Source organism: Anopheles merus, chromosome 2L (genome assembly GCF_017562075.2).
Source record: "Anopheles merus strain MAF chromosome 2L, AmerM5.1, whole genome shotgun sequence".
Taxonomy (NCBI): Eukaryota; Metazoa; Arthropoda; class Insecta; order Diptera; family Culicidae; genus Anopheles; species Anopheles merus.
The window spans coordinates 47,397,707-47,410,881 of NC_054083.1; the positions used below are offsets into that span (position 1 = coordinate 47,397,707).

General features: G+C 50.6%; 3 protein-coding genes across 4 annotated transcripts in view; 2 read left to right on the forward strand and 1 right to left on the reverse strand.

Annotated features, from left to right (window-relative positions):
* Positions 1–67: 67 nt before the first annotated feature.
* Positions 68–1,377, forward strand: LOC121593264 (translation initiation factor eIF-2B subunit beta). Its single transcript, XM_041915485.1, has 3 exons — positions 68–200; positions 264–1,181; positions 1,248–1,377. The coding sequence occupies exons 1-3, from the start codon at positions 124–126 to the stop codon at positions 1,318–1,320; spliced, it is 1,068 nt and encodes a 355-aa protein (XP_041771419.1). The 5' UTR covers positions 68–123; the 3' UTR covers positions 1,321–1,377.
* Positions 1,378–1,573: 196 nt separating this feature from the next.
* On the forward strand, positions 1,574–3,464 carry LOC121592107 (SAP30-binding protein). Its single transcript, XM_041913399.1, has 2 exons — positions 1,574–1,817; positions 1,890–3,464. The coding sequence occupies exons 1-2, from the start codon at positions 1,695–1,697 to the stop codon at positions 2,763–2,765; spliced, it is 999 nt and encodes a 332-aa protein (XP_041769333.1). The 5' UTR covers positions 1,574–1,694; the 3' UTR covers positions 2,766–3,464.
* A 1,115-nt stretch (positions 3,465–4,579) lies between these two features.
* LOC121592108 overlaps positions 4,580–13,175 on the reverse strand; it is a 77,642-nt gene continuing 69,046 nt past the window's right edge. For both annotated transcript variants that reach the window (XM_041913401.1, XM_041913400.1), the window contains exons 9-11: positions 10,335–10,861; positions 9,939–10,271; positions 4,580–9,860 (exon numbers count right to left, since the gene is read on the reverse strand). In XM_041913401.1, coding sequence (XP_041769335.1) covers positions 5,511–9,860; positions 9,939–10,271; positions 10,335–10,861 — 5,210 coding nt within the window. In that variant the 3' untranslated portion in view covers positions 4,580–5,510. The remainder of the gene's footprint in view (positions 9,861–9,938; positions 10,272–10,334; positions 10,862–13,175) is intronic.

Below are 13,175 nucleotides of genomic sequence, written 5' to 3' on the forward strand. Positions count from 1 at the left end.
ACGTTTCGTTTGACAGTTGAACGTTCACAGCAATGTGGCCCCGTGTAAGTTGGCCTTTAGTGTTAAACGTCAACAAACTCGCAACAGACGGCAGAATTGCACAAAAACAACAATTTCACCAACATGAAAGAATTAGCAAAAGATTATTCCATTGTGCCTGTGCAAGGAATCGCGGAATTCATCCAGGATGTACGCCTTCGGTAAGACAATTCAGCGTCACACGTGTTTTGGATGCAATAATCCCTCCCATTGCAATTTTGCAGCAAAATCTCGGGATCACTTAAGCTGGCATCCCGAACGCTGCGGCTGCTGATGGATCTCGTGTCGAAAGAATCATGGAACACGGCGGAACAACTGCTTGCCCTGATCCGCAACCAGGGACGCTTTCTGGCCGAAGCCATCCCGCACGATATCGTCGTCGCGAACACCATCCGGCGTGTGATGAAAATAGTCCGCGAAGAGTACGATTCCTCCCGCGTGGTACATTTCGACGACGGGCAGAGCATACTTTCCCTTCACAAGTTGGTAACGCAAGGGGCTGATCCGGAGCGGGACGACTACTCGAAACCGATGCCCGGGCTAAAGAACGCACTGGTGGACCATCTGTCGGAAGTAGAAACCGAGCTGGAAACGACGGGCGATAGCATTTCCGCCCAGGCAGCGGAACACATCCACTCGGCGGAACTGATCATGACCATCGGGTACTCGCGGGCGGTCGAAAAGTTCCTCCGCAAGGCGGCCGAAACGCGCCCGATCGAGGTGGTGGTGGTGGAGTGTGCACCGGACTGTCGCGGGCAGCAGCTGGCGGCCAATTTGGGACGGGCCAAGATTCAAACTACGCTCATTTCGGACGCAGCGATCTTTGCGATCATGTCGCGCATTAACAAAATCATCATCGGCACGCATTCGGTGCTGGCAAACGGTGGGCTGCAGGCGGTTTGTGGCACGTACAGCTTGGCCCTGTCGGCGAAACATTTCTCCGTGCCGGTGATTGTGCTGGCCCCGACGTACAAACTGACGCCGGTGCATCTGTGCAACTACGAGCAGGGGGATTTCAATATTCTGGGCAATACCGAGGCAGTGTTACCGTTCGAAAGCTTAGCTGCGCGGTTCACGAAAGCGTACAATCCGTTGTTCGATTACGTGCCGCCGGAGCTGGTGACGCTTTTCATCACGAATAAGTATGATTGTGGATGGAAATATCAATTAAGATGGGGGTTCTAATCATCTTTTCTCATCCTTTGCAGTGGCACGAATGCACCTTCCTACATTTATCGTTTGATCGGCGAGCTGTACCATCCAGACGATAATCAACTGTAAAATACAACGACCAGGTGAAATACGAATTCAATAAAATGTTATAGAATCTTTGGAATATTCTTCTACTTTTTCATGCTGGATAATTTGAAAGGAAAATTTCATTACAAATATGGTTTTTAGATAAAACTGTTCGTAATTGCATTTTTAAATTCATTTCACATGCCCTACACGAGCCTGAAAGCCAATACACAAACCGCAGCAACGTGGGAACTGTTGTAAGGTTCTTTCATCTGTCAATCTCGATTCCCATCTGTCAAACGCGAGGAAAAGCGAGAGTTTGTAAACAAAAGCAAAGCAGATCGTGCGCACGAAACATTCCGCGATTTTTAATCGAAAAGTATAGTAAAAACCCGCAACAAAATAGTTTTTCCGGCATGAGCTCCAAAAACTCGGCGCTTGCATCGCTAACTGCCACCTACACGGACTCGGAAAATGAGGGCGATCGTCATTCGGACGATGATTCACCACAGTCGGAAGGCGGAAGTTCCGTCTCACAGGTTTGTGACGAACCCTTACTGGGAAGCATTTCTCGAAATGTATCTAATAACCTTTTCTTTTTCACTTTCCAGATACGCTCCCGCCAACAAACACCGCTCCGGGACATGTCCGAGAGCTCGGGCACACCCGTCACGCAGACCAACACCGCCAGCCTTCCTCCGTTCAAATCGGCCGAACCGAGCGGCGCCAGTGACAACGGAACGCCAGGGCCACCGCGCAAGAAAGCACTCCGGCTGGTGAGCTACATCGACGATACGATTGTCGACACGGACGAGGACAACAACTCACCGGAGCGGAGCGAACACGAGGAAGCACCAGAATCGGAACACGAGCCCGAACCGGAACGGAGCCCCTCCCCCGAAAAGGTGGACCGGGCAAAGCTGTACGGCTTCAGCCTTCCACCCGAACCGAAAGGTCGCTGCTCGCAGGAGCTGCAGGACAAGATTGCCGCCCTGTACGAACGGATGAAAAACTCCAACATGGACACGAACCGCATCATCCAGGAGCGCAAAGAGTTCCGCAATCCGAGCATCTACGAGAAGCTGATCCACTTCTGCGACATCAACGAGCTCGGGACGAACTATGCGCCGGAAATATTCGACCCATCCCAGTGGGGCAAGGAATCGTACTACGAGGAGCTGGCGAAAGCGCAGAAGGTCGAGATGGAAAAGGTGGAAAAGGCACGGAAGGAGGCGACCAAGACGGAAATACAGACCGGCGTGAAGCGGGTCGATCCGGACGAGTCGAAGAAGCGCAAATCCAAATGGGACCAACCGGGCGTGCTGGGAGCGGCGCCCGGTATGCTCGGTGCGGCCGCGGCTGTTGCGATGGCGAACGCACTGAAGCCGGCGGGTATCATACAGCAGACGCTCACGACGACGGCCACCGGGACAAAGGGCACGGTTATATCGGCGTTCGGTTCCCTTCCAAAGAAGCCCAAGGTGTAGTCGTAAGTCGTTCATCGCGCGGTGGTTAAAACAATTAGGACAAATAAATGTAAGTTAAGTTCAAACAAACCAACAATAAGTCAACATTTCGGATCGAATGTCACGTACTGTAGCAGAACAAATATTATTAAAACCAGCTATTTATTCGTTTCAGTTGCATAAAATCAATTACATTCGTATTACAAAGAGAGATAGGGGAGTTTCTTAAGCTAAAACATTTAATTTTGCGCTCCGTTTCGTTAAATAACAAAAGCCAAAGGCAATCCTCTATTCCTAATCCTCCGCTTTCGTTCCGGTCTTTGAGCCAGCACTGTACACGGCTCCAAAGCACACGTGGTTCGAAATGATGAGCAACTTCAGGCATATTTTCTTTTGCTAAATCTTACTAAGTACAGGAAACAATATTTTTTTATCTCTCTCACTACTCCTGTCTTTCACCTCTCCGTTAAACTTTGCAGCATTGGCTACGGTTTAAATTACATCGAAAAAACAAAAAAACTATTCTCAAAATATTTTTTAAAACTAAAATTGCATATCTTAAGGCTACATAATAATAATAATAATATTACCAACAATAGGCAAGACGACAAAACGATAACAGAAAGGGTGAAGGAGAAGTGCGAAAATAGCGTACAAAAACAAAAACAAAACAACAGGAAACTAACGAAGCACTGTTGCTTCCGAAAAGCTACAAACACACAAGTTGAATAAATATTTGTGTAATATGATAAGAATTGCTAACGGCTTAACTACTAAACTCTACTTACTACAATCGTACCGAGGAAGCGTGGGAAGAACGCACATTATTAAAACGGCCTTTCTCTCCCTAAGCTTCCTCCAGTAACGATTATTTTACACGGGGTTTTTTTGGCAGGTACTTATGAAGCTAACGTCGCCCGAAATCCTTTCCCATTCGGCAAAGGATTCAGTTGTGCGCAATGCATCACGCGGAAGGTTAAAAACTTACTTAAACTAATCCAACTTAACAAAAACAAAACAAAGGTCACGTGTTTCCACTACACGTAAAACATAATAGCCCCAAACCATAGGCTGGTGTAAGGCCATCTTTTGGTATTATAGCCGTGAAAACTACCATACCGTCTCGATAGATGCTACAGACTTAACTTAGAAACAAACAAACAAAGCTACCCACCCAACTGTTCCCACTTATGTATTGCACTCTTTGTCCACTCTACCCTCGAAACGCGAGCACGCTTCCTTACTGTCTAGAAACCTTAACACGGATGTATTGTTATTGCACATATCCGGCCTAGTAGTGTAAATGCAGACGAGCCGATGCATCCTCCAGGGATGCTGGAAGGGATGGCAAGTAGTGATGGGTAATCCGGAGCGGAGTCATGGATCAACTCCGACTCCGGTGCGCAAAATATGACTCCGGCTCCGGATCATAACTGGATTCGACTCCGGATCAGTCCGGATTACTCCGGAATACTCCGGATCACTCCGGATCACTCCGGATTACTCCGGATCACTCCGGATCGCTCCGGATCACTCCGGATCGCTCCGGATCACTCCGGATCGCTCCGGATCACTCCGGATCAGTCCGGATCAGTCCGGATCAGTTTTCGTACATATTCGATGTACGACTTCAAAGTCAATGAGCTCATCAAGAATTGTCTAAACGATAATGGACAGTCATTCCGGATCCGGAGTGATCCGGAGTGATCCGGAGTAATCCGGAGTAATCCGGAGTGATCCGGAGTAATCCGGACTGATCCGAACTCGGAGTTGATGAGTCCGAGGGTTTTCCCGTATGCACCCCCCCCCCCCCCGCTAAACAGTCCGGAGCAACTCCGAGTCCGACTCCGAGGGGTGCCGGAGTCGGATCGATCGGACTCCGGAAAAAAATTGTATTTACCCATCACTAATGGCAAGCCGTACAGATACGTTAACACTAGAATGTCCTTAAAACAAAACCTAAGCTAATATTGCTACGTTTTCTTTATTATTGCTGGAGACTAAGCAAGTCTCGTATCACATTCGATGCTAATTGGGTACATTTTTGCTTTAAATTCGAGAAGAAGTTAGTAAGCATAAGAAAAAATATGAAAAAGGCTTTCAAAATTTAGTAAGAAAATGAAAACAAAATGAAAGTAACATCAAAAAATGATCGGGAAAAAATAAGCCGAAAAAACAAAGAAAAAGAAGCAAAAATGTACCATTAGCAGAAGAACTCAACACTAGTTAAGCGCAACGAAAAATCACACTACCACACACACACCCTTTCACTCTTTCTCACACGCACACACATACTCGCAAACATTCATCAACCACTCACTTGAATAAATATGTTAACAAAATAATGCCTAAAACACTAACCGATTGCACAGTTGCCACTGATTGGTTTACTTAAAACAAGCTACTACTTACGATACTAACACAAAACCCTAACCCTAATACGGCTCAGATCCAGCGGACATACGCTTTAAAACCAACCGCCCCCAACAAGCTTGGTAGGGCAGTGGAAGCGAGACCGTCTCACGGATAAGCTCAATACTTGTGGAGGTACAATAACTCAATAATCTCGAACAGTGTGCGTCCCCGTCGGGAAGGAGTATCCCCGAGGTGTCGAATGTACAGGAGAAAGTGTCTTAAACTTAAAAGTCGGCATTGCGTTTAGCTCTTACTTGCTAGAGTCGTGTTTTTATCTAATAGGAATGAGAAGAAGTATGAAACAGAAGGATAGAGTCAGCCATATTGCACATCAGACAGAGGACCCTGCTCTCAGTGCACAGCGGCCGCCATTGCTCGATCCGCACCCTGTGCCACTGTTAGATGCGCAGGTTTCCGTATGTTCTTGAAGAACACCGAATGCGTCTCGACACTTTCCGCACCCGATTCGGAGATATCGTCCAAGTGCGAGTCAAGATCGTCCTCGTCTGAGATGCAGGAGGCATCATCACTACCATCGAACTTCTCATCATCGGACGAGTACACCCGTACACTGATCGCGTCGGAGGTGTTGAAGAACACACCGTTCGGTGGCATCTGATGTCTGCCGTGCGATGGACCCGGTTCCATCTCCCCTCTTGTGCTCATGGCCACCGTCCGTGCGATCGTAGTCAACGAGGAAGAGGGTGAGCTAGAGGAAGGTGGCGATGGAGGTGGTGGCGGAGGTTTGCTTTGGGGCTTCTCGATCACCTTGACCGCACTGCCCGGCTTCTTCGTGGGAATGGTTGCAGTTGGTGGTGGTGGAGGTGGAGGATTCGGTGGAGGCAGGGGAGGCGGTGGTGATCGTGGGCGAGCGATCGATTTGTCGTTCGATCTGGAACCGGCCCCAGAAGAACCACCGGTCGATGAGCCGCTCCGATTGGTGCCGGTTGCATCTGGTGTTCCTGCGACGCCTCTTTCGTTCGCTTCCTGCTGCTGTAGGGCACAGATTTCGTACTTGTTCTCCTCCAGGATCGTTCCATCCGGACCTGCAGCAGCCGAACCGTCCGGTGACTGGGAGCTAAAGTTGAACCGCTCGTAGAGCTTCTTTTTGCCGTTCAGCTTTGATTCACTCGAATCGGCACTCATGTAGCCGCTGTCCTGCTCCTTTGTGCTCGATCGCGAGTTACTCCGCACGATCGTGATGTTCGGGCGCGAAGTGGATGGCTTTTCACCGTCTTCTGGTGATGGTGCACCCTGCTGTCGCTTCCGGTGATGGTGATGATGATGGTGACGCAACATCTGCTGCTGCTGATAGTGTGATCCATACGCACCACTACCAGACGATTCATCAATCAGTGAAGAAATGCCCTCATCCTTCTCGAGAATGTCGGACGAATCGGATGTCTTTTCTAGGTCCTGATCCCCTCCGGACTTCCCATTGAACTTCGCTGTCGCTATTCCGATAAACTTCTTCCAGGCATTCTTCAAATCCTTGGACTTTTTGACGCGATCTCTCAGCCCCATTGCGATCTGCATTCCGTTGGAGGACTGGTTCAACTCGACGCGAAACACCTTCGTGGTGGTGGGTGACGCTGATCCAGTGCTTCCAAGCGGCATCGGTGCACTGATGTCATAGATGGAGGGTTTCTCATCTTCACCGTCTTTCGGATTGATCGACGGGCTGCTCCGATTGATCGGGAAGCTATAGTTGGAGAGCGTTTTCGTGGATAGGACCTCGATCTTGTCAATGTCCTCGATGAACTTCGCCTTGCTCATCACTTGCTGGTGTTGCTGCTGCTGGGCCTGGCGTGTGCGCAGATCGTAGATCTTGCTGTCGACCTGCTGCAAGAAGTTCTTGCTGTTCTTCTCCCCAAGCGTCATGTAGCTCTCCAGTATGCCACTCAGCTCCGACTCCGGTTGCTTCTCGTCGATTCGTGCGTACTCCGACTTTTCGCTAATATACAGCGACTGATCGGTCGGGTTCTTGTGCACGTGACTGTACGGTGGTAGCTTGCCCGGGGAGTTACGGCTCTTACCCCCACTGCCACTACTATTGCTCGCCCCAGACGCCGTCCGATCGTTGTCCGAAATGCCCGTCAACTGTGTGGAGTCACTCTCCGCCGTCAGACTATTGATCGACTCGTAGTTTTCGCTGGCAGTGCAGAAGTTAGGCTTCGGTGCCGGACCAGTCGGTGGGTTCGATAGCTTTTCGCTGTTACTCCAGCAGCCCAGACTCTTCGGCGCACCGCCATAATCGTCCACCTTCTTCAGCTGCAGCCGCGGATGATCGTACAGAGCGGTTTGGCGAGACCCAACTCCAACTCCACCACTCTCCGGTGGGATCAGATCCGGCGGTACCTGTTTCGGTGCCGGTATGATCGCTTCACCTACGTTCGTACGCTGGCGGCGTGAATGTCGTGTTTCGAGCGTCAGCAACTTCCCCGACTTTACGTCCAATTCGGCCAGATTGGTCAGCGAGCTTCGTACGGGCGCACCACCAGCCCCTGCGACGGCTTTCGGGTTCTTGGATTCGTAAATCTCGCGCAAGCTGCCGAAGCTCGTCTCGTGCTTGAAAGACCCAGTGGACTTCAGCACAAAGTGACTGTTCAGATCGGCCGGCAGGGAGGTTAGGTTTGACGCTTCGACAACTCCTCCACTCCGACCCCGCTCACTCTCCCACACGTTGCTGCGATGCCGACTCACAGCCGCCGTCGACCCGTGCTTCTTCGGCTTGCGGTCGAGCGTGTCCGGCTCGAACTGGTCGCTGTCCGTCGCGGATAGGTCGCAATCGTCCGGACTGTGCTCCACCTCGATCGTGATGCTGCCCTGAAACGGCGTGTCGCACTTGATCTTCGGTATCTTTTTCTTAGCTCTGCCTGTTGCCGGCTGGCCCTCAACAACGCTGGTCTGCGGAACGTCTTCATACTCATCGGACCGGATACTGACGGCTGCGCGTTCCGTCTTGATCGTGTCAGTATCCTTTCTAAAACCCTCCACCCGATCGTATATGGCATTGCGTATCTCGACCTCCTCCTCGAGCGGTAGCGCTGTGCTGAGGGAGGGCGACGGTTGCGACCCAAGATCGCTACTGTTCGTGGTGGAGGTGTGGAAGCTCATCGGCGTCTTGGAGGTGGCCCGCTCCAGGCTGTCCGTTTCGTAGTCCACGATCAGATAGTGGGGCGATTTGCGCGAGTAGATTGGCGAGTCGGGCTGGTACTTGCTGTACGAGTTCTTGCCCGATCGGTTCCCGAGCGTGTTGCACTCCTGGTCCGAGTTTAGAAAGTCGTGAAAGAACTTCTCGTTCCGGTAGCGCTCGTGCCGATCGATGCTGCTGAACCGGCTGTCGGACGAGTCGAGGGCGTAGTCTAGCGACTCGAGCTGTGGGACTGGCAGTCGCTCGGCATGTCGCTCCGACCAGGAGCGGATTTTGCGCTGATCCATCGCCAGCGCTTCGTACACCATGTCCGGCATCTGGTTGATGTTGCGGAGCTTCATCGGTTTGACGTTCGCGTACTGATCCAGCACCTCCTGGCGACGCTTGCTGGTGGAGGCGCCGGCCAGTGAAGGTGGTAGAGCTGGTGTCTGGTGCACTCTGGCTCCTCCATTCGCTGGCGGCTTCTTGCCGTGCGTATGGTGATGATGATGGTGGGCTGATTGTGTGTGTACCACCGGCAGCATCTTGTGCGGCATCACCGGTGATGCCTCAAACTGTGGATTGTTGTAGATCTCACTACCAGTAATGCTGTACAGATCGCGCTTATCGTACACCTTGTTGGTGTCCAGGTTAGCGACTGAGTTGTTCGTGTTCTTGATGTACAGCTGTTGGTTGCTCTGCCGGGTCTCCTCGTAGATGAAGCTGCTGTTCTTCATCAGCGCACCGGCACCGTCCTGCATGCTGAACTTGCTCATCTTGCTCACCAGATCCGACTTCAGACTGTGCGACACAATTTTCGGTGCTGAGCTAGTGTCTGAGCGGACCGATTTGCTTGCGGAAGGAATGCGAACGACCGCCGATCGTTCCTTCACACTATTGGCCACGATCGTTTCGTTGTCCGACGTTGACGAACTGTCGCTGTGTAAACTCCCCGTCTTGGATGGGCGATGACCCTTCGGGTGCTTCTTGATGTCCGGTCGAATCGGCAACGAATCATTGGCGGGCGTACGATCATCCAGTGACTTGAGTGACTCCAGCTCCCCTACAAACCCTCCATTTGCAATCCCACCCGCATCGAGCTTCGGTGTTGGCGTTGCTCCATCTACCTCCGACCCATTACCAGCTGCATTGGCGAGCAGGCTCGCCTTGCTGTCGTACAGGTCCGCCTCGGCAATACCATCCCCATGGTTGGACGACACATCCTCCAGCCACTTGCGGATGCTGTTCTGCTTGTCGCCACAGTTCTTACAGTTGCTCGACGGTACCATCACGGGGTCGGCAGCGGCCGCCACCTTCTTCTCGCACCCGGGACACCCCGAGCAGGCACTCTTGCGTGAGCTGTCCTTGCGCGAGCTGATCAAACTGCTCCGCCGGCTGGCCGGGGCTGTCTGGACCGCGGCATACGTTTCCGACCCGGCCGATTGCTGCATCTCCTCCGGGATGATGTTCAGCGAGGGCTGAAACCGTTTCGCCGACATCTTGTACTTGGCGATCGTGATCACCTCGCGGATCTTATTCAGAAACTCGATAGCTGCCGGTGGAGGTGACTGGCAGTGGAATGAAAAAGGATGTAAATTTCGTCAGATTTAATGAACTCATTATGCCATTAGAGTGCAACTACTTACAACTAGAAGATGTGGTTCGAAGTAGGCCGGATTGAAGTACAGCTTCCGGCGCATCGTACCGTTCACGATAGACTTCATGCTTTCGAGCTTTTCTTCGTTGTTCAGCTCTTCGACAATGGATACATTTTCCTCTGGTAGACACTCCGTATCCTGGCCACCGGCGTTCAGTGGATCCTGCTGGTGTTGCTGCTGGTGCTGCTGAAGGTGATGGTGATGATGAAGTAACAGAGCGGACTGCTGGGACAGCTGCTGCTGCTGCTGCTGAAGGCGAAGTTCGCCATCCATTTCGGTACGCCCTGAGAAGTTTTTTGGCTGATGTTTGCCGGTTTGCATCTGAAACGGAAGGTTTACCTCATTCCTGTGCGCTCTACGGCATCCCTTGCTACTGTAACCTACCTGCTTCTCAACGTCGGTCGTTATATCATCCTCAAACTCCGACACCGAATTGGAATTGTCACTGATGAAGCCCGAATTGTCGCTCAGGTTCGGGAAGTGTTTCAGCAGCGGGTTGTTCTTCACAATGCCCATCTCCTCCGCGTGCAGACCAACGTTCGCGAGGCCCCGGTGCGGTCCAACCGCTGGCCCTCCGCCCTGTCGCTGGCTACCGCCGAGCGCGTTACGCCCAATAAAGCTGGCCCGTGCCTGTCCACCGAACGGGCTGACGGCGGCCGCGCCCATACCGACCCCGAACGTGACCTGATCGTTCTGCTGGTAGGTGGAGTAGTCATTCTTCAGCCCGCTGCCATCATCGTTCGTGCCCGATCGGGTCTTACGCTTCTTCATGTGGATGTAGAGAAACACTGACGCGATGTAGATTAGCCCCAGACACAGACTGCAGACCGCGATCACGATGTACTCCTTGGTGGAGAGTCCGGACTGTTGCTCGATGTGTGTCTCGGATGCGAACGATACCTCCGTAACGTCTGTAAGGGTAGATGAGATGGAAGAAAATGGTTATACACGCAAGGAGGCGAACAAAAACTGGATTAACTGATGATGATTAAAACTGTTATACGAGTACTATGTAACTGTTATACGCCTCTTTTTTGTCTTTTTGTGTTGTACACTCGAACATACAGCAACAAAACACAAAACTATAACTGTTATACAGTATATATAAATCTGTTATACAAGTCTATTTGGTCGATTTTGACAATTTTTGTATGTATTTTCTATTAGAAAGTAAAGGTAAAGATTGTGTAACTGACTTTACACTGTTCAATGAGGCATTTTCGTTTTTTTAGATTTTAATTGATTTCTCTGTTACAAAATCCGGTATCATCCACCGACCCAACCAATTCCCTTACCATCAAAGGGGAAAAGTCACTTGATTTAAATTCCCATCAAATCACAATGCTCACTCAACCAGCACCTTATGTCACCATCGAGTCGAGCGAGCTTATCACAAAAAGCCCATAAAATGATACATTCCATCGCCTCCGAAAAACCACACCAACTCCCAAAATTGTTTTCCACTCATTAAATCCTAATCATCCTCGGTAGCTCGGTAGTGTGCGGCTCGGAAGCAAACTCATTAAAAAGCCCTTTCCTAGCACCCTCGAAAAAGTGCACCGGAAGTGTGATTGAGGTGAAAGCCTCAATGGTTACGCACTGGAAGCTATCGTCGCGTTCCCTTTATAGTCGCTCCATTGGCAAACATTCCGTCACACCGATTTTCACTCGATGCATTGCGGATAAGTGTATACATTATGGGCGCTGCAGCCCGCCTCAAAACAGTGCTGAAGTGTTGATAAATTGTGTTTCATTGGGGCCCGACCATCGGTTCAGAGAAGAAAAGCACACTCTACTTCTTGCTCTACACCCGGGAGTCAACGCATTGCATCACCGGCTGGCCGACAATAGGTGCGCATTGCAGACCACGTGCAGACCACCATCGATTATTTCACTACACCGCTGCTGCTGATAACGTTATCGTCGCTGTGCTGCTGGCGGGCTGTCTGTTGGGGAAAAAGTGAAAGCTTTCAGCGAAACTGCCCACCCGGGGGTTGAGTAATAATATTCATAATTGTGTGATAATACTCGAACTCGACTGCCAGCAGCACCAGAGTGTGTATGCGTTTTCCATCCGGTCCATGGGTGCAAGTGAAAAACAGCTTTTCACCCCTTCCAGATGCGAAAAGGTGTCTGTGCGGTGTCGTCTTGGGAAACATCCCTTTCTATTGCGATCGTAGCGTTGACCACAACGCCGTCGCCCTAAGCTACCCGATCTCAAATGACAGTAAAATGGCAGTGCGGACAGTGTTTAAAATCAACCTGAAAAACTCGACTGACATGAGATCGGTCGGACTGGGACCTGGGAGAACAATTTAAAGGTGCGTGATTTACGATCGCGAATCGGTACCGGTACTCATCACACCCTACCTGAGCTGGTGGTGATAATGTCTAACACAGCATGAACGTTGTGGAAGGAAGGAAGCGCAACAGTTGAGTGGCGGTGTCGTTCACACAATTAGCATAAGCTGTGATTTACAAGCGGGAAACCTCTCGTTGGCAGTGCAGGCTTCTTCGAGTACGGTCGGGAGGTGTTCCCGCCAGCCGCTCAGGAACGGGCGGCATCGTTACCGGGCTTGAATTATGACATTGGCGCGACCCCTTCGCTTTACTTCACGTGTATCGTTTTCTATGCTCTCAGGTCAGCAAGTTTACAGCAGACAGTAAAATGGTAAAGAAAATACACGCTATGACACACCTGACGAACCGTAGTTTCATTTTCATTTCATTTTCCCCCTCGGGTTGCTCCAAATGAAAGTGAAATTTCTTCACCAGCAACATAAATATGCTCGAATTGCGGGTGAAGCGGGCTCGCATTCGGAAATAAGCTTTTCCTCTCCATCGCACCCCGTGCAAAGAAGCTGAGGTGGGGGATGGTTATATTTGTTTTGTTTGTTCGGTCATCGTTGTTTTCAAAGCTGGCCACCTTTTCCACCCACCAATTCCGAAAAAGAGGAGGAAACAATCAGACAAAATTTCTGCACAGGTGGAAATGAGGAGTGGAAATGCATGATTGCATCATGGTGGAGGAGCAGCAGCGCAACAGTGAGCTTTTTGGCGGCATCATCATCTTCCGTTTTGTAATTGGTTGCTGCTGCTGCTGTTTCCGGTGTGGCACAAAAGCACAATATTATGCAAGATTGGTACACACGCGTGCGCAGGCTCTTCTCAATGAAGAAAATGCCTAGCAGAGATAATAAACATTTTTGTGACTTTCATCTTAAT